The sequence below is a fragment of the Xiphias gladius genome, chromosome 24 (genome assembly GCF_016859285.1).
Source record: "Xiphias gladius isolate SHS-SW01 ecotype Sanya breed wild chromosome 24, ASM1685928v1, whole genome shotgun sequence".
Classification (NCBI taxonomy): domain Eukaryota; kingdom Metazoa; phylum Chordata; class Actinopteri; order Istiophoriformes; family Xiphiidae; genus Xiphias; species Xiphias gladius.
In genome coordinates, this window is record NC_053423.1 from 11,345,531 (window position 1) to 11,367,356 (window position 21,826).

The following is a 21,826-nucleotide window of genomic DNA, read 5'->3' on the forward strand; positions in this document are numbered from 1 at the left end:
GGAATAACAGCCATTTTTATAAATAGTCCCTCATTTTCAGAGGCTCAAAGGTAATTGGACAAACCAACATATTTATAAATATAAGGATTATTTTTAATACTTGGATGAAAATGCTTTACAGTCAACGACTGCCTGAAGTCTGGAACCCATGGACATCACCAAATCCTGAGTTTCCTCCCTTGAGATGCTTTGCCAGGCCTTCACTGCAGCTGACTTCCATCAGCAGTCACATCATCAATAAACACCAGTGACCCAGTTCCATTGGCAGCCATACATGCCCATGCCATAACACTGCCTCCACCATGTTTGACAGATGATGTGGTTTGCTTTGGATCATGAGCCGTTCCTTTCCTTCTCCATACTCTTCTCTTCCCATCATTCTGATGCAAGTTAATATTGGTTTTATTTGTGCAAAGAATCTTTTTTGGTAAAGTATAATCTGGCTTTTCTGTTCTTGAGTTTTACCAGGATTTTTCCACTTTTTGGTAAATGCTCTGTATTTACATTCATGAAGGCGTCTCTTGATTGAAGACTTTGACAATGATACACCTACCTCCTCGAGAGTGTTCTTGACCTAGATAGATGTTGTGAAGGGGTTTTTCTTCACCAAGGAAAGAATTCTGCCATCATCCACTTTAGTTGTCTTTGGTGGTCCTTCAGGCCTTTTGGTGTTGCTGAGCTCACATGTGTATTCCTGCTTTTTAAGTATGTACCAAATTGTTGATTTGGTAGTCTAATAGGTTCGTTTTTTTTTTTCAGCCCAATGATGGCCTCCTCCATTTGCATCGACACCTCTATGGACAGAATATTGAGATTTCTCACTAACAGCTACCAAATGTAAATTCAACACTTGGAATCAACTCCAGATGTTTTATCTGCTTAATTTGTCATGAAATAATGAGGGAAAGGGGTCACACCTGGCCACGAAACTCATTGTCAGTCAAGTGTCCAATTACTTTTGAGCCACTGAAAATGAGGGACTATGAATAAAAATGGCTGTAATTGCTAAACTGTTAATGCTGTATTTTTGTACAACCCCTTGAATTAAAGATGAAAGTCTAAACTTCAATCACATCTTGATGGCTTTGTTTCAAATCCATTGTGGTGGTGTACAGAGGCAAAATTACAAAAATTGTGTCACTATTCAAATACTTATGGACCTGACTATATATAATCCACCTGTCAATTTATACTTGGTACCCAAAAGTGATCTACTGGGATCAGTTTTTTTCTGAGTTGTCTATGCAGTATCCTGTACTGTATCTCTCTGAATTTATTACAAAGATCTCAAACATGATCATAACATAACATAAAGCTGTTATTGTTTCCTTTTATTTTGGCACTGAACTTTTCATTGCAAAAACCCTAAAAAAAAAAAAAATGCTTGTTACCAACGTGTTAGTGTTTTTCATGAATCCACTTAAATTATACACATTTTCTTTCTATAACTAGGCTTTAAAATTGTACTAATCTGGTTTACGATACATGGACCAGGACTCCAAAACCAATTAATGTATGATCTACGTGTCAATTTACACTTAATATCCAAAAGGGATCTACTGGGTTCAGTTGACATATTTCTGTGTTCTCTATGGAATTTCCTATATTGTGTCTCTTTGAATTTGTTACAAAGGAAAAGAGAAAAGCTGTTTCTTCTCAAACAGCTTCATTATCAGCTGTTTGAAGGTCCTCTTCCCCCTGCAAGATTCTTGCAGACAATTGAAACGCTGCTTTCTTTTACATGTGTCAGAGAGGGTCTGTGCACTGTTGCTCTGATAGGATTGGTCAAATGCACTTGGCAAACAATTTCAGTTGCACACAGCTACACAGTGTCTGAACACAAGCTGAAAAAACCAACAGCTCACCTGGATATGTCACATAAAACCTATAATTTATTCATTTTCAGTAAAATTTTTGACATAGTAAAACGCAGCTTTAGAAAAGACATGTGGCCTCAGCTGTCCGAAGGTTGAGGGGAGACGAGAGGAGACGTATTGCTTTGTGGTTGACTTTTTTCCATTTACAACAAATAAATAATAATAACGTAACAACATACCAACATAGGCATATATTTACACATCAACAATATTACAATAGTACAAAGCCTTTAATCTGTCCTCCCTTGCATTGTGAACTTTGTGTTTTTGTTTTAACATGCAAACAGAATTTAAACAACATTGCTTTAAAAAAAAAAAAAAATACAACTTTACACAGTCATGACAGTGGCTGATAAAACACTAAATACAGCCTACTGCTGGGTTTCCCTCCATTTAAGCATTTGACACCAGAGGAAAGAGATTGAGCATCATCACACTGACATGCTCTTCTGCCGCCCTCATGTGGCCACAAAAACATTACAACAGGTACTTTTACACTCCAGCATTGCAGCTTCAAACCACAAACATCTTTTTCTTCTCAAGTGTGCACTTCCCCATTGTTGCACCTCTGAACATGGCACATAAAATCAGACGTTTTTTCACCTCTGAAATACATAAATAAACAATATATTACAATAAATAACTGATATAGCACAAGTATTCTGCCCTTTGGACACAGTGAGCAGAGGTGTGTCTGTGCATGTGTGTGTGTCATGTACAGGTTAATTGTAAAAATGACTACAAGGCCTTTCTATGACATTGAATATGAACAGTCCACGGATCTGATTTATCAGCTCTCGCAGTCAAAGAATCACTGACCTGGTTTCACAAAAAGCATCTGCAAATGTGACCATGTAACTCTGGCAATAACAGTGTTCCTCTTACACATAAAAAGCTGAACTTACAAGCAATAAAACATGTTGTTGCTCAATCCAGTAACATTCAGGTAGTGGATTGCTGCTGTGTTTTGCTGCTACAGCCTTACTTGCTCTGGTATGACCAGTAGCTTATGGTGGCTAATATTAGCTAACGTTAGCAAACTTTAGGTAACTATAGCTCTATAATGTGCAGTCAGTTTTCTGACCTCATCACTTTTCTCCACTTGTGCTGTTACAGTAACTCAGCTTTTTAGCTAAATGTTAAATTAGTCTTTAGCAAAATGTTTGACAGCAAAACTGTGGTTTAGCATTTAACATTGTCACATAACACTTTGTAGAAACTGTGTTTATCCAAATTTATTGGAAATTTTAAACAAATCTCAAGAGAATGGGCGATAGAACAAGGCGAATTAGTACATGTTCCTATCCACTACTGTTAACCGAATAGGAATTGAGCTTTTTATTCTTATCTTCTTAAATTGTTTATGTAATTTTTGTGGCCATCAATAACTGGAGAGAAATAATTTCAGGACTCGTGTAATTTCAAGCAAAACCTTCTGGACAATAAACAGACTTCTTTAGTATTGGTTTAGATTTTACATCCACCATAATATCAAATACTTACACGACTCAAATAATCTTTCAGTTTGAATTCATCAATTTGGGTGACTCTAACTGGCTCCAGTCAGTATCACATCATCTGTACAAGTGTTGGTGACAGCAGCAGCGTCTTTGAGTTTTTAAAGCAGACAATGACTAAGCTACTCATAACACAAAAATTATTTTTAAATCAGTCTTCTCCTTGAGATCACATTAATTTCTTTTTCTAATGAATCAAGGATGCTTTAAGCACAAAGACAGTTTGGGAAATTCAGGTTCTCCCTTATGTAATTGAATCCTTATGGTCTGCAAGAGAAAGCAGCTCTGTGCTCTGAAAGGCATAGCGTTGAAATGACGATGAACACTTGTGGCAACAACATTTTACTGTTTTGCACTTTCACCCCCATGCTTTATAACTATCTGAACAATGCACATTGACATGAATCGCTACATAACATTTAGGAATCTCACCCTTGGATGGTTCCGCCCACTCAGCAGAAATGTAAAACTGAAGTGACTGCATGAACAGATACAGGGCAAGGGCAAAATAATACAAACACTAATAAGGTCTGCTAAACATATAGATTGCTCATGGTTCTGAAAGATGTGTTTCTTGTCCTAATATTTATGTATCATCATCGATCATATGTCATTTCTGAATGATTCCCTGCAACCCATGCTGCATTTCAACAGAGCGAGCCAGAGTCATAATTTTCTGAACAAGACGGGCTGGTTACTCAGGGATTTGGATAACCAATAGATGCTTTTCACATGTCACGGCTGTGTCAACAGGAATACGTTGCCTGAATATGAGAACTGATTGGATTCAGAAAGGATCATTTTCCTTGCCAACATGCAGTTGGAGAGTGAAAATTATGAGGACCACAGTTAAAGTGATAAATACCTAATGGATGAAACAAAGCTTTAAAAATCCTTACAGTGCTCCCATTATTCTGTCCACACCCTGTGTTGGTTTTCAAAGGCAGTTTACACAACACCACCTCTGAATGCAGTGATCTTTTCAGTCAGTAAGGTTGAATCATCAATGTCAAAATCTCCTCACAAACATGATTTTGTGGAATAAAGCTATTTTCTTAAAGTTCTGTGGTGCAGTGCTTTGACTTATTGACTTATAAGTTAACTATATAACTCAAGATCCAAAAAAAAAAAAGGGGGGGGGCTGTGATGGGGCTGTGTTTCCATAGCAACCCAGGATGAGTGGGACATCATATACACACACACACACACACACATACGCACACCCTAAAATCAGTCATCGTAATGTCAGAAAGCATCTCTGCGAGGAGTCAGATATGCTGTACATGATCAAGGACAAGGCGTAATTCCAGGGCTCATTCAAGGAAATCAAAAATGCATTTGGCACTGAAAAATGTATAGGTCCATATTATATACAATGTAAAATAAGCGTTATCTATTCACACAAACACATCATAGAGAAGAGTGCACGAGGAGTGTTTGGCTAAAAGTCAACCAGGACTTTAAAATGGAAGGGAGAACCAATAACTGTTCACTGTTCATCAACATTTTTTGAACTCTGGCACGTTCAGGAGACCTGTAGGGTTTCAAACCTCACAGTCAGTCAGTGAAAACCTCTTGCAAATGCTTCCTTCACATACCAGGTACAATACACTGTTAATGGTGCACCTTTTGCCACTCACTGAGGCTGTGCTTTTTTAGTTAAAAGACAGAGCCTCGGTGAGAAGAGGTAAAAAGTGTAGGTATGACGAAGTGTTGCGCTGCTTCTGCACTGGCTGCTGCTTGTGTTTTATAATATGCTACAGCACAATAGCCAAAAAATGGCTCCACATCATACACCTACAGAACTGTAACATGTATCCTGCATGTACATGCGTCACGAGGCAGATATGTGATATGCAGATAAAATAATATGAGACAATCGTAGGGCAGATTTTTGGCCATCAGGTTACAAACAAATCTAATTCCTCTACAGATGTTTTTGTGTTTGTAACTGAAATGATGACAGGGCTATCAAGTCCTTGCTGACCTCCAGGGTGGGACCGACAAGACTTTGACAGAAATAAAGGAACATTCCGCCTGCTGAACAGGCTCATAAATAACCAAAAACTCATCACAAGAACAAAACCAAGGGTATATTTAGTTCAATAGATACTGTACAAACTAATTACAGCCTCCTTTACTCGCTGTCTCAGTTTGGCAAATCTCTGTGGTGCTGCACAGAATCTCTTCCTGTAGACAGTTCACAGAGTGTGTACGGTGTTTATAAATCTTTTATAAACACATGTTCCGTGTTATAAAGTCTTTAGAGAGCAGCCAGAGTGCAACCCTGTGTCTTCATGGGTTGGGTCAAAACACATGGCACCTTTATAGTCCACTTGGTAACCACTGCTGGTAGTGGGATTTTGTTGCAGTGTATGTGTGAGTGTGTGACATTTGGCTGTACAAAGCGTCCTCCATGTCACCCAGTGCGAGCATTTCCATTGCGCCGTGTCCAGCGTGTTTGTGTGTGTGTGTCTAGGAGTGTGCAGGTGTGTGTATGTGTGTGTGTGTGTGTGTGTGTGTGTGTGTGGTGTGTGTGTTTAAGCGCGTGGCTCCAGTTTGTGTGAAAGTTCGAAAAGGGTCTGCTGATTGTCAATAATGTGCAGGTAGTTAACACTCGCCCTCACCTCCGCACTGTCGACCCCGATTACCTCGTTGCCTAAGAGACGGACATAAAACATGCGCATTAGTCACGCAGAAGAGTTGTCTGCCGGACTCAAGAACACACACATTCACACACATTTGGTAAACACACAGACTCTATTATGGCCATGTAAAAGAAAATAAAAGACTGTCTGGAAATGGTTGCTTAGAAACTGTAATAGAAAACTGAGCAGGAGAGACAATGCACTCAGCACAGGAGCAGTACACTAACTCAACTGCAGATGGTGTTTCCTCACAATTGATGGACCCAAACATAAAATACTCCATTCAACACAACACTTTGTCAGAGAGGGGAGACAATAAGCCCATCTCATCATTTGTGATGTTAGCATCGTTTGCACCAATGAAGTTCACCCAGAAACAAGAAGACTCACCTGGTTGGTCGCTTTGGCAGTGGCGAATCATTCTCACTGTGTCTGCGATCATATGCTGTTGGTTTAGAAGAAGACATGTCCAAACCATCAAGATCTAGTATTCTAGGGCAGATTTAAACTGCCCCTTAGCAACAAATACCGACATAAATGACATCTGAACGCTCCTGAAACGGGTTTGAATGATCACCGAATTGTTTTTTTAACAAAGGCAAAAGGAAATTTGAACAAGGTGGCTGTCTTTAAATTCTCCCAGCAGAAAAACCCTGCTAAATAACAACAAAAATAAATGGCTTCAGCACTGCATGGTTGATCAACAATACCAATTAGAGCTGAAACAATTAGTCGATTAATCAATTAGAAAACTAATCTGCAACTATTTTGATAATGATTAATCGTTTCATTCTTTTTTCAAGAAAAAATACCACATATATAATATGTTTTATAAATATTCAGATATTCATAATAAGGTGGTCAAGTACCAGCGTCTCACATGTGAGGATTTGCTGCCATTTTGTCTTATGTGAAGGTATACTGAATATTTGCAGGTTTTGAACTGTTGGCCAAATAAAACAAGCAATCTGATGACATGTACGTTGGCTTTAAGAAATTATGATGTGCATTTTTCTCAATTTTCTGAGATTTAATAGACCAAACAACTAATTGATTAATTGAGAAAACAATCAGCAGATTCATCTATAATGAAAACAACACCTTACCAGCTGACAAAACATACCAGTGTTTCCCTGACTTTTTTGATGCAGACTCTATTGGATAGAACGAGTCTCCAACTTGTGATTATCAAACAAATTTCAGCCTGAGTTTTTTCTTTTTGTTACGAACCAGCCCCTGATTGTGACTGACTTGGCTCTTTTTGTTTCTTTCTTTTTGCTCTTTTTGGCTCTTTCACAACTTGTAAAAATTCAAACACTCAAAAAACTTGCTGCTGTGATTAATTGCTGTGAAGTGAATGTATGATGGGGGCGGCTGTGGCCCAGGAGGTAGAGGTGGTCGCCCCCTAATTGCGGGGTTGGCAGTTCGATCGCCAGCTCCTCCTGTCCAAATGTCTATTGTCCTTTGCCAACACAGTGAAACAGGTCAGCACCTTGCATGGTAGCCTGCTGCCATTGATGTGTAAGTGCGGATGGATGAATGGGAGGCAAAAGCGCTATATAAATTACTGCATTTATATCCCATTTACCATTTATGTGACTGATCAATTAATCACCTGTTGACACATCTCATCTTGTTATCTATGTAGTCACTAGATAAGTGTTAAAACAAGGTAAAACTCCTGAAAGGACACATTCAAACAGTTTGAAACACAAACTCAAACACTGACAGACGTTAGAGAACAGACTTAACTCACCAGCTTCTCAAAGTTGACCAGGTTATCATGGAAGGTCTTATTTCCCTCATGGATAAATGTGATATCTAAGGGCAGTGGACAGTCGTATTAAGGTTTTCATTCACCAAAAAAAATAAAGTCTTGGTGTGTGTGTGTGTGTGTGTGTGTGTGTGTGTGTGTGTGTGTGTGTGTGTGTGTGTGTGTGTGTGTGTGTGTGTTGGGGGGTTGGAGATTATACCTTTCAGGAGAAGAGGCATGAAAGGTATCTTGGGAGGCTTCATCCTCTTGAAAGCTTCTCTGTAGGCTTTGTGGTTCAGAGATGGATCCTGGGGAGAGAAAAAAGGAGGTGAAAAGGAGGAGAGATTTCAAGACTGATTATCCAATCAAAAGAGGAACATATGTCACACTCTGCATGTTTCTCTGTCTCTGTTGACTAAGTCTCACCGTGATGAGCTCCAACTCTGAGAAAAGCTTCTTGAACTTCCCCGGACATTTCTGAAAGGAACGTTTGTTCAGAATTAGATTTGAAACCCAAAGTATGTGTATAAATTCACTAAACATGAAAACACAACCACACAGACACACACTTACCTCCCAGGTTTGGTTGAGTCGGCTGACAGCTGCTGTGTTGAGACCCATGATGATGGCAAATGCAGAGTTCAAATTTCTTTGCGCTTTACAACTATAGGCACAAAAAATGAGAAAAATGTTATCAAAATGCAAAATCTGGATGAGATTGATAAATACACTTTTATTTGCGTACGTTTGAGCATGTGTGTGAGTTCTTACTGAGCAGCGATCTTGATGAACTTCTTGAGCAGCTGCACTCTCTTGTTGAGAGACACGCACATGAGCACCTCGGACATGACCCACTGCTGGACCTCATTGCAGCGCTGGAGCAGGACTGAGAGCGCCGCCGTGTGGCCAGTACCGGGAGTGCGGCTGAGGGTGTAGTACACCAGCTCCTGCTGCATGTGGAAGGAAGAAAGAATGTGAGTGAGAAACAAAGCTTTTCAGAAGAACACATCCCATAATATCCTCTCCCTTGAAGATTGTAGTTACCTCATAATTATTTAATGCCAATCATAATTTTCCACAGGCCCACATGACATCTTAATATTGCTTATTGTGTCCGACCAACAGTCCAAAATCCATATACAATTAATTTACAATCATACAAACAGAGAAAAGCAGCAAATGCTCATATTCGAGAATGAGAATCAAGCACAAAACACTGTGTAGATTCCCTATAGATACAGTAACATCCCACATGTCTGTGCTCTGCTTCACCATTTTCACAACAAATATTCAGCTCTTCCTGACAACCGCTCATCTGTAAGAAGATGGTCTGTACTCATGATCCAGCAAGCATTTGCATCTTTGTTGCTTATGTTCCAGCAATCTCTGTCATGAATATGAATTTATTATAAACTACCGCATGTGTACACACCACATGCATATATTTTTGTGTGTGAGTGTATACCTCGTGGATGGATTTGAAGAGGCTCCAGTCCAGATGTGTGAGAGCAGCTGCCACGTCCCATGTGTTGATCCCCAGGAGTCGCACCGGCCTCCTGCTTAGCTCAGCACTGTCTGTTAAAGGAGGCTGCATGTACAATCATACAAAGAAGAGTTAGGTTAGTGCACAGAAAGACGTTGGGTGTCCCTGTATCACGTATGCTCAAAAATACAGTAACATCTGTGTGTACAGATACACACAGATACTGTCTATTTGAAGAAACAAGGCTATCTCTAAATCCGATAAACAATAGCAACAATATCTCACCTTCAGAACAATGAGACTGGTGGGGGATTCAAAAACAATCCATTTCCAAAAGAAAGAATATAGCACAGAGCCATGAGAGCAAGTGCCTTTTGCCGACATACAAGAAGGACTGAAAGCTGAGAGGGGAACATTGATTCTTACAACACAATTGTTCTGTCCAACTCTGCTTACAGGTCACTATACTCATTACAATTCTGCATTTATAAGCCTGACAATTGATATTAGCTCGGCAGATAATATGCAAAATAAAACTAAATATTACATGCCTACCAGACTACTATGTGGACAGTAGGTTGTTTTTTGTTTTTTTAACTGATCTTGTATAGAGAATCTACTGTTGACAGGCTTCTAAATACACACATCCATCGAGAAACCAAAATCTCTAAAACTGCAGTTTGTAAAACGCCCAATAGTGCAAAATTATTTAAGGATTCATAACTGAAGCTCCACTCTTAAAAACATACCATTACAGAACAATACTTTGCCCTGATACAGCACTTTCCAATCCTGCCGTCACGGTTGGGCAACAAAATAACTGTGGCTCACACCTTTTCTCTCCTACTGACTCAAAATGAATAACAATCACCCGGCCTGAGTCTTTCCAGAGTGCTTATAATGCATGAATCATCGTAACACTGTGAAAATATGTCAGTTGGGGAATTAGAATATTTGATTTTCATGCCTAATGTAGCCGGAAGATGATACAGAGGCAACCAACAATATCAGAGGCTGCAAATTCCAAAATAATCATTCCTTTGAGATGATGTGGTTTCTTTTAAACCTGTAAAGTGCCCCTTTAGCCTCTATCAGCGTGTATGAAACACATGGAATGATTGAAAGTCACAGAATGACAGCGGCACAGACAGAACAGTGCATTTACATACCAAGATCTCAGTGAGATCCCTGCGACAGGCCACAAGCTTTCCCTGTGGGGTCAGAGACTCTGAATACACACAGTCACTGGGCTGTAACACCCTCCGCTCTGCAGAGACGACTATAAAATGAAAAGGAGAGAGAAGGAGAGAGAGATGATGATGATGATTATTTAGAGCCAAGAGTGAAGAACAGTGGTGGGAACCACTGGTGTAGAAAATTTGCATTCTTAAAGGAATTTATTACTTGGTAATACTATGGTTACTAATATGCTAACTATGTATCGTGCATGCATTTCTTTGTGTTTGTGTGTGTACCTCCAGTGTGGGAAACCACAGCAAGCACCATGTCTTCTTCTGTTCTGTCCATCTTCAGACCCACAATCCTTAGCAGCTCATGGGCCTCCAGTGACGGGTGTGTGTGGACACTCAGGTAGGAGTCAGCGCTCACGTACACACAACAAATTACTGAGAAATACAATGAAAATGTTCACAGTAAATGGCTAAAACAAAAATGCCGAAATGCTTTAAAATCATAATGAAGCAGATGAAGAAAAGACTCAAGTATTTAAAGAAAGAGACCTAAGTTAATTTTTGTCAAGTACTCAAACAGAAAAAGAAACTGAACATACTATATTTAAGCAATTTGTTAGTGCACATGAAATTAAAACTCACAGACGGTCATTATGCGTAATTGTGTACTGTCCTGGGCAGTGTTGTGTTTTGTGTTGTGTATATATGCGTGTGCATGTCTTTGCACCTGTTACCCACCCTCTCTAGTCTCGATCTGTGTACTTCGGAGTTGCAAACAGTTTTCCTTCAAACTCAACTGCTGATACATTTGTTTACTCTGACAGAGAGAGAGAGCAAAAGAAACATAAGGATGCATAGTACTGTGTATATACTTCACTGAATATTGTGATGCACGCACAGCATCTGTACCAGTTCCTATACAGCTCAGATTTATTTATTACTGTTTAACCTCTATCGACCTCAGAGTCTACTCTATGATTAACTGTAAATATTTTACTTTTTCCCATAACTTCCTAAATCCGTAAATACTATTGGCATGAAAGACTAATTTAAGTAGTAGAAAAGGTATTGGTACTTTGACCTGTTGTCAGTTCACATCAAATATTTAAAAAAAAATTATATATTTTTCATATCATTAAAACATTTGAAAGCTAGAGCTAGAGATTTGATGTCGCATCAATAAAATGTAGCGGACAGTGTCAAGTAGCATCCCCATTCTGTTTGGCTTACCTTTTGGTTTGGAGGACAGTCATCCACGGTGCTGTAAGAAACAAGCACAATAGTGGGGAGGGATGCGGTAAGGCATGGGGGGAGAAAAATCGAGAACAAAGGCCTTGTGCAGAGACAAACCCACTTACTGTCTGCGACGCAGAAGTTTCTGGAACTCCTTCAGATCTTTTTCCAGAACGGGGAACTCATACAGATCTTCTAAAACACACCTGTACAGGGTCTGAAAGACAAAGAGAAGAAAACCAAGATCCATGACATTGCAGCCACAATCTCATGCTGACACTTGTTGATTGATGGTAAAATATTTGTTTGTTTGAGCTATCAGAAAGGCTGGCAACGGGCTGCAGGAATAACATTTGAATGCCTTAGTCTTTGGTCTTTAGCTGCACTCAGACTTTGCCTCTACTATTCACCAGGCACAGACCATCAAACCATCATTCTACAATGGCTCCATATCAAACGGATACCGGACTACCTGCCTGTTACAACAACCTACGCGCAGTCGTAGGATAACACAAACACCTTAACATTTCAGAATTGTAATGGCTGAAAGAGAGCATGCAATTTTTTATAGGTTTTGTTCCCCCAAATCATTTTTCAATGCTCTGAACATCATAAATGAAATTCCATTCATATTAATTGAGGTGGGGTGGCAGAATAAATCTCAATTGGACATCTTAAAACCTAATATCTGTATGGCTAGATACCATACAGATACTAGGGGGCTGATGTAAAAACATGAGAAAATGTTTTTTTTCTTAATTTGAGCGGATCAACCTTTTAACATTTCCAGTCCTTATTGTAGGCAAGTGAAACGTTGAATTTCAGAGACATTGTTTATTTATGAAACAATGACAAGAAGGACAAAGAGGCAAAGCTACAGTGGCAAGAAAAAGTAAGTGTCCCCTTTGGAATTAGCCACATTTATGTATAAATCTGTATTTAAATATGGTCAGATATTCATGTAAGTTACAGTTATGAGCAAACACAATCAATTTTAACTAATACACAAATTATTGTATTGTTCATGTCCATATTGAATACTTCATTCAGAAATTCACAGTGTAGGTTGCAAAAAGTATGATAACCCCTCGGCTAATGACATCAACAAAAGCTAACTGGAGTCAGGAGTTAGCAGACCAGTCAATGAAACCAGATGGAGGTGTGGGTTAGAGCTACTTTGAAGAATTGTTGGTTTGCATGAAGCTGCACGCCTGATGTTTGCCATGGAGCACCTTGACTTGTGGGAGGAGACTCATGATTTGAGGATCCTTTGCTGCCTCTGGGCCCGGACAGCTTGTCATCATTGAGGGGAATGATGACAAGCTGTCCAGGCCCATTCCGAGGTGAATTCCCAAGTTTATTAAGGTATTTTACAGGATAACGTCAGTGTGGCTGGCCACCAGTTGAAGCTCAGTAGAATTCAGGTGATGTAGCAGGATAATGACCCTAAACATCAAGGTACATCTACTACAGAATGACTTCAGGCAAAGAAAATCTCCTTTTTGGAGTTAACCCAACAGAGATGCTGTAGAATGACCTCAACAGAGCCGTTCACGCTAGACATCCTAAGAATATGGCTGAGCTGAAGCAGCTTGGAAGAGTGGTTGAAAATTTGTCTTGATCCACAGCAACTGGAAAAGTTTGAGGTTATTGCTTCCAAAGGTTCGACCAGTTGTTAAATCCAAGGGTGCACTCACTGTTTCCACCAACAGTGTCAATGTTAAATGTTAAAACGTGAAAGGTTACATTTTTTCGTGTGTTATTAGCTTAAGCACATTGTGTTTGTGTATACTTGTGAAAATCAGATATTTTATGACCCATTAATGCATAAAAACAATTAAATCCAAAGGGTTCATACACTTTTTCTTGCTACTGTAAGGTATGACATACCATTGAGATTAAGAAGATCATCTAAACCAACAAAATAAGACTACATGGCATTAACATTCCAGTCTGTGCAGCTCATTTACTGAGTACCATCAAGTGTAAATTATGCTGTGTAGGTAGATTATGTAGACAAACATCAGACAAATTCTGTACCTTGTACTTGAATGGGTGACTAGGCACGCTCTGTAGTGTCTGTGTGTGTCAGTGTGTGTGCATGGCGGAGCATTAGTACTTAGAATGAAAGCTCAGGAGGAAGAAACAGTTACAACTTGCAAACATAAACACATGCGCGTGCACGCGCACACAAATACACACACACCTGCTTATCACTGTCACTGACCCACCGTAGCCCCCCATCACAATTCCCCTCTCATTCCTCTGTTACTAGGCAACTATCACCTGGGTTACGCACTCCATATGAGATTATACCCATGCCAACCCTTGCACTTGGGTTTCCATGGCAACCCAGCACCGAGCAATGGAGCAGTCAGGTTAAGGAGGGACAAGTGATTGTTGAGTGTATGCGGCTGTTGTGGGTAAGTGTGTGGATTTGTCCATGTGTGATCATGTTATGTGCGTGTGTGTGACGGTTGTCACAGGTATTAAAATCCGCTTTGGCCGACTATGTAAAAATATAGCAGGAACACAGCAGATACAAGCAGCGTTTGTAGTGAGAAATGTGGCAATGATGTGACACTGAGAATCTGTATGTGTGTGATTTCAATGACCTTGGTGTCCTGTGTCAATACTGTTTTGTACACATCAGTGGAAGAACACAGTAGAAAAAATTTTGCTTATTTTATTTGTTACTTGTTATTAAAAACTGAGAAAAAAACATAAAGCCACATATTATGATTATACTCCATCATTCCCACTATGATACATCATAGAAATGCCTGTATTTTTTTCTCTTTCTTATTAGTTTGATCCCATATCAGAGGGATGAGATTTAAAAAAAACATCACCAAGGTTCCCCCTGTAGGCTGAAAAAAATTTCCAGCTAACAAGAAGATGCAGCTAACAAGAACATCAGGGAAGACACATATACACACTTTGCAGCTCAAATGTCCTGTTGTGCAAAACTTGAGGAAGGACAACCCCATTTTAGAACAAGCCAGAGACACAAATGAAGATGAACGAGAATTCTGATGTTCTTTTGTGACACGATGAAATGACGGTGGAGGATCAAACTCAATAAATGTCGTACCTTCATGAAGCTCCTGACGTGCTCCTCTTCCTTGAGGAAGTCCTTGTAAAGCCTGGTCCAGTGTGATACCAGCTGCAGTACCTTACGTTTTCTGAAGAGAGCGTCCTTGCCCTCCTCCTGGCCCCTGCAGCGGGCGCTGCTATAGGTGAAAGCGGTCAAAGTGACAACGAAGGATAGTGTGTAAGCTGAAAGGATATGAGTGTAATTATGTTTGTGCATGTGTTTGCCAGTAAGGATATTGTCCCAAAAGAGCCTGGCAGAGGTCATGGGTGGACATGAACACCAGGTAGGTCAACAGAAAGTCATCCAGCAACATTTCTGAAAGACAGGAAAAACACCATCAGTCACTTAATAACCCTCTACGTACAAAGTGGTCCAAATGAAGATTTCTCCTTATCTGTAGAATTAAGAATTGGAAAGTCACAATAAAACGTTTCTTTTAGTTTCTGCCTTTCTTCCTGACTTCAACTCTGATTTCCTCAGTCTACATTTTGAACTAATGAATGGTAGGCACTTTACAAAGCATATATCCAATACACTTTAACCCCGTATCAGTTTTACAGCTGCAGTAATCAATAATTTTATTTATGATAGATAAAATTATGTAATGTGTGTAATGTGGAAAGGGGTTGCTCGTAGTGATGAACCCACAGAGAATTGTCACCTAACTGTGAAGTCGCCCTCAGCTCTACAGAGCGTTTTAGCATCTTTCAGCTCACTGTTATGGTTATCCGGCCCACAATTTTACTGTTTTGATTCACGCATGAGTTTGGGCTGTAGCAGGCAGCTTTTTTCAGTGAAAAAGTTCTAAAAACTAATTTTACACTACCTGCCCAGCACCAAACAGTCAAGGTTAGAGGCTAGCTGGTGAGCTGAATGCTAATGTTGCTCTGTGTCTGTTGGATGTGAATATAGGCAACTGTTTGGTGACAGGCTCGCCACATCAAAGGTGATACTATGAAATGTTTAGTATCTTTGGAGACTGTGGGATGTACACTAGAAGTAAGAATAAAGTTCAGTGGGTTTGACCAAAGTTTGGTTGCACAGCAGGAGTTTAGGGTACAAGAGGTTAAAGGTCACTTACGTTGCCAGCCACTGTCAATCAAATCTCTTCCAAATCCGCGCACATAGTCCTGATGAAGCTTTAATAAATGATACCAAAAGAGGCTTTTTTCCAAATATTAACTCTGATTGTTGCTTATTTGTCAAGGATATTCTATGTTATAGATAAATGCTAATACTAGGACGTTTTCAGAGGCTTTAGGGAAAAACCAAAGCAAACATTTATATCACTACAAAGAGATACAGGTTTTTCTTCCTCTGGGCTCATATTCTTAACAACTTCAAAAACTAAAGAAACGCATCAGAGTAGAGCAAGCTAATGTGCAAGTGAGGTGGCAAGAGTGTATGTGTGTATGTCTGAGAGACTCAGCAGGTGTTCCATGAGTAAGAACCGAATATAAACAGCCCTCGTGGCAGATGGGTAATGAGCCGTTGTTGGTGGTGTGAGGGAGCTGTGGTGTGTGTGAGTCTGTGTCTGTGTGCATGTGTGTGGTGTCAAACTCTTTCCCTGGGAAAATGTGTGACCCAAATATGGCTCTGTTAGGCAGAGAGCAAAGAAATCAATTATAGAAGACTGAGCAGAGGCCACGGCATTAATATTTAAGCAAGTGTCTTCTCTTTAGAAATAAAAACACAGCTTTTCTCAAGAAATATTTTTAGGCAGGTATGACTGAGCTTATCACTTTTTCAAAACCCTGGTGACTTACTTTCCTGTCATTTTCTCTTTTTTTCTCTTCGGCCTGTGGATGTAGAGCTCTTTCTTGACCAGCTATTGGTCTTTTCCATGCTCTCTGTTAGTGCCCCCCCACCCCCACCTACACACCCACACACACCCACCTACACACACCCACACACACACACACACACTCTACACCCCCGTTTTTCATTTTCTCCTTCTTGCCAGTTACATTTCCCCCCCGCCACTACTACCCTCCTACACTCGCCCTCTCTCAGCTCTCTGTGATGATAAATATCCATTTTCATCTTCAACATATGCCCTCTGCATTTGCCTGCTGGCATACACAAAGTCAAACGAATACACTCATAGACACAGCAACACACACACCCAAACGCACACAGCACCCTGATGAATAACTCATTCAGTTCTGACCTTGGGGAGTTTATCTCTTGTGAGAGAGAATGGAAAGAGAGAGAAACTGCGTGTGTGCTGAACTAATCGCAATAATCTGCTTCTGTGGTTTTTGTTGTGAGTGTGTTTTTAAGTGTACGTGAGGAGGGGTGGTAGGGGTAACCGCTCTCTCTCTATGGAAGCGTGTTCGAGCCTGTTCAACATGCTGCACAGCTAAGCCCACTAAAACGGCACACTGATGCTCAACACCACCCCAGAGGGCCTGAACACACACACATGCACACCCTCATGCTTATTCAGTGCACCAAGACCGTAAGATAGACACACAAACACTGAGACAAAGACAGCCAAACATGCACATACACTCTTGATCTGCATCTCTGCTTCTGCCTCTCCCTCCACTCCCTCTAAAAAAAAAAAAAATTGCCTAAAGCCTAAAAAAGTGTGTCTTTTCTCTTTTCAGTGAATAAATATCAGGCGGTCTTCCTCCACAAAGACCATCTCAGTTCTCCCTCTCTCTCTCCTACACTCATCTCTCCCTCTTTCTTCTTCTGCTTCCTGCAATTCAGTGAGATGGCTCCCTGCGGACTGCCGGGAACTGGTGGCGCTGAGGAGTTGATACATAAAGGCGCCTTGTCTTAAAACAGTGCAAACAGGCAAGAGCAGGGTTTTATACAATGCAGGTTGAGACCCAGATGTCCCTGAATGTGATGCTGAATTTAATTAGAGGAAAATAAGATCCATTAAGAAGAAATTAGTTTGTATTTTTACTAACATGCATTTTTCTTTTGATCTCTGCAGGAATAATTATGTTACATTGGCAATATTTCGAGACAAAATGGGGCACATACTGCATTATTACATTATAAACAGGACATAATAAAACTAAGTGAGTTTGTGGTGACCATTTTAACCCTGAAACAGGGGCATCCCCTGCTTTTCTCTGCTGATGGTAAACTGGGTGCCTATGGGATTACGGACCTATGGACTATTGATCAGACCAAACAAGATATTCAAACACGTCACCTTGTCAGTTTTTCACTCGTTTTTAACTTCTTGCTATAGTTTACGTACTAAACGATGAGCGACTACATGCAAAAATAGTAAAGACTTTCAGCGTGGTCTATGTTCACTAAGCTGACATAAAACAAATGACAAAACGTTTCCCGAGGTTAAACAGTATAGTAGTACTGTAACTGCTGCACTGTCAAAGAACCAAGTAGATACAAAGGAGACTTGAGGATTTTGAAAATGAGATGACAGTTAACAGCCTGGTGAAACTGTCTGCTGCAGAAATGCCTAAAGCCCCCTGAGGGCATCGTTTCACTAACTCATCAGAGCATTTAACTTCTTGAATGTTCCTCACATTTTAAAGCAATTCCATGGCTGAAAGAAACGCACACACGCACCTGGATGTGGTGTGAGGGCTGACTCACTCAAGCGTGCGTGCACACAAACACACACGCACGCACCCAGAGTATGGTTTGAACCCACTTTGAGGAAGTTGAGACAGAGAAAGGTACAGGCTGGGCTGTGTTGTAACTTGTGTGGCACTAAAATGGAATGAGGGAGGTCCAGTACTTAGTTTTAAATACACCTTTGGTCAAACAGCATTTATAAACATCTCATCTGCTTTATTTACATGACAAACTGTTTCCCTAACTTTATTCTTACTAAAATTCTAATCCTTTCTATCTCTGTTTCTTGAAATGGACATACAGCCACACTATGTGTATCGATGCCCTGTCATAGATGTGTCTATGTACACAGTGTAAACCAAACGTGTTTACGTGTGTGTCTCAAAACTTACCGCTCTCCCTGCTCTCTGGTGCCCCTCTCTGGTCATCCAACCGCAGGTCACTTAGTAGGTGCTCCAAGATCTTGAGCGGCGTTCCCGACACCACCACATATCTGTAAGACGCAGAGTCACGACAATCTTCCTCACTAGAGCGTGAACACAAAGTACGACCTCTTCCATCCCTCCATCTCCCCTCCCTCTCTTCCTCCTTATTTTCCTCAACATCGTCGTCATCGATATACTGGAAATGGGGAACATCAAATGTACAGATCTCTGAACTGCTAGTATTTTCATCAGGATTTCTATCCTCCTCATCATCATCATCTTCATCATCTATGTCCTCCTCTGCTTCCGCGAGTGTAGCTAGCACGGTGGTCATCTTCATATCTGAACACGTCTGGAGGACCAACCCTCATTTAAGCTTTGCATATCCAGGAAGGGTACTCTCCCGTGGTAAATGCCTTGCCGTCTGCCCCTGTCAGCTAAGAGCTTCAGAGATTACAACCCTCTCTCTGACAGTCCCTACAGTAGCCCTCAGAGAGAACTGATTACTACTCACGATGGTGAGCATTGTATACACAAACTCTCTCACACACACACACACACACACACACACACACACACACACACACACAGACACACACACACACACATATAACCTGCCTGTCACTGACACTCCCTACATTGTGCCTTAGGTCTTGGCATATACAGACAAAAACAGACACTCTACAAAGAAATCAACTTCGAGGAAATGCACTCACACACTCACACACACACACACACACACACACACACACACACACACACACACACACACACACACACACACACACACACACACACACACATATATATATATAATCCCCAACGTATATACGGATTTTTGGAAGGAAGTAAACCAGTCTTGGTGTCATCTTTGTTTCCCTTTCAGATGAAAACAAAAAGCCATTCTCTTCTTCCTGCTCTGTTCCAGAAGCTAAAGCATTCATTATCTTAGACACACACACACACACAGACACACACACGCACGCACAGACAGTGTTGACAGCACTACTGATATTTTGCATGTATGTGCAAGAATACGTGGTTGCAACCTGAGATCCCAAAGTAGGAATCTAAAAAAGAGGAGGAGTACTATGATTATGTTTTTGTTGCTACTGTTTGTTTGGAGGGCTCTTATTATGTAGTAGGAGGGACTGACCTCTTGTCGCATTCCTCTTCCCTAGACCCGCCCCCTGAAGATGTCGGTGAGGGCCGGTCCGATGGCGACGTCACTGACGATGTCACTCTCTGCAACACCAACACGTCCCGTCCTCTCTCCTTCAGACAAACTCTCCCCACTGCCTCCTGAGAGAGAAATGCAGAGGGACAACTTGTCACACAGTGAGCCAAGCTGATATTATAGGCCTATTGTAGCTTCTTAAAAGATATACTGGTATCTGTGCACTGTATATGACGTCCAATAAGTAACGAGGAATTACAGCACAGAAATCCCAAACATATGTTTGAAGAAATTTACAAACTGTGTCGCCATTAAATTTCTATCCACCAGAGAGCATTGACGAGTTTATTTTTCAACTGTAAATTGTATTACTCAATACATACTATCTTGTTCACAACTCTTTATTGAACAAATTTAAGGGATCATAATGAAAGATGTTTTTTATGTAATGCCTTTATGTTAAAGAACGAATACCAGACAATCTATCGTAGTCAGACTTTTTAAATTCTCAAATACCTACATCTTTATTGACCTCAGAAATCCAGTATCAGTTGGGCTCTATTGTCCAGGCCCTTTCACTTAAGATTTAATTTTTTCTCCTACACATAGGTGAATGCAGCACCCACACTCTCACACCAATCCACACATGCAGGCACAAATAGCAGGAAGTACTGCATTTCCTGCCTTTAAAAGAAATGGTACTGTATAGTAAATACAAATGGGGATACCTACGTATATGGGCCGACACTTGAAATTATCTCCTGCTCCAAAAATGAACAGCAACTTGATCTGTGACTCCGGCACACACACACAAACACACACACAGCGGTAGTGCAATGGGACCAGAGCTCCAGATGGACAAAGGAGCACAATAAGAAAACACCCTGAGGAAAGGAGAGAAGAAGGGGAAGGGAGAGGGAGATCAAAGGCAGAGGACAGGAGCAGGAGGAGAGATAAAGAAGCAATGTCTCTCCTCCAGCTGCTCGCTGCAGTCCCTGTCGCGGCCACAGGGATTAAGCAGCAATCAGCACAAACACAGAGAGCTATCTGTGCAGGGTTGTCTTTCTGTTGCAGTGTTTCTTGCTTTAATACAGACAGGCACACAGCTGTGTTTAGTCGTATATCGACATTTAGTTGCCAAAATTACATAATATAACAGTGGTGATAAGCTGAGGTTTGAAAAAAGTGGTAAAAGGGTGCTAAGGTTCATACGAAGTGCCAACAGTGCACTAATCAATAACTGTGATCACAACATCTGGAATCTGGATTCTTACTGTAGACATCGTGGCGCCCTAACACAGAGCACTGTTGATGCAGTCACAGACACCTTTATGACACACAAAAACAAGTCAATAGACAGGTAGACACGAAGAAGCAAACACGCACACACGCACACACACTCTCTCCCTCTGTGTCTTTGATCATGAAAGGACCGGTCTGATCCTGAGAGACAGCAGGTGGAATCTGACATGGGTGAGAGAAAACAATATCCCCAAACTGGTGTGTGTGTGTGTGTGTGTGTGTGTGTGTGTGTGTGTGTGTGTGTGTGTGTCTGTGTGTGTGCATGTGTCTGTGTGTGCGGACGTGTTTGTGTGTGCATGTGTGTGCGTGTGTGTGTGCGCGCGTTTAATAACTTTATAACTGTGTTTTGAGGGGTATTCTGGGAGGGAGTTTTTCCTCATCTGATTCAAGCGTCTAAGGATAGAGGTTGTTGTATGATGTATTGACTATAAAGCCTGATGAGGTGAATTTGTGTCAAGTCAAGCTTCAGTTCCATGTTCACTGTCCATGTTTACGTTGGGGCTATGGTATTGATGATACAACATGGAATATTTTTATTTATTTATTTTCACACTTTA

General features: G+C 40.7%; 1 protein-coding gene across 3 annotated transcripts in view; it reads right to left on the bottom strand.

Moving 5' to 3' along the window:
• Window positions 1–1,902: 1,902 nt before the first annotated feature.
• Window positions 1,903–21,826, bottom strand: part of rapgef5a (Rap guanine nucleotide exchange factor (GEF) 5a) — a 49,305-nt gene continuing 29,381 nt past the window's right edge. The window contains exons 10-27 of one of the 3 annotated variants that reach the window (XM_040122222.1): window positions 19,947–20,092; window positions 18,758–18,858; window positions 15,035–15,113; window positions 14,796–14,940; window positions 11,827–11,918; window positions 11,699–11,729; window positions 11,207–11,285; window positions 10,754–10,903; window positions 10,448–10,557; window positions 9,261–9,383; window positions 8,567–8,742; window positions 8,369–8,459; window positions 8,222–8,272; window positions 8,016–8,103; window positions 7,799–7,863; window positions 6,433–6,487; window positions 6,022–6,053; window positions 1,903–2,482 (exon numbers count right to left, since the gene is read on the bottom strand). In XM_040122222.1, the coding sequence (XP_039978156.1) occupies window positions 2,477–2,482; window positions 6,022–6,053; window positions 6,433–6,487; window positions 7,799–7,863; window positions 8,016–8,103; window positions 8,222–8,272; window positions 8,369–8,459; window positions 8,567–8,742; window positions 9,261–9,383; window positions 10,448–10,557; window positions 10,754–10,903; window positions 11,207–11,285; window positions 11,699–11,729; window positions 11,827–11,918; window positions 14,796–14,940; window positions 15,035–15,113; window positions 18,758–18,858; window positions 19,947–20,092 (1,620 nt within the window). In that variant the 3' untranslated portion in view covers window positions 1,903–2,476. Of the gene's footprint in view, window positions 6,054–6,432; window positions 6,488–7,798; window positions 7,864–8,015; window positions 8,104–8,221; window positions 8,273–8,368; window positions 8,460–8,566; window positions 8,746–9,260; window positions 9,384–10,447; window positions 10,558–10,753; window positions 10,904–11,206; window positions 11,286–11,698; window positions 11,730–11,826; window positions 11,919–14,795; window positions 14,941–15,034; window positions 15,114–18,757; window positions 18,859–19,946; window positions 20,093–21,826 lie in introns of all 3 variants that reach the window. The other 2 variants (XM_040122221.1, XM_040122220.1) reach the window with 2 other exon arrangements.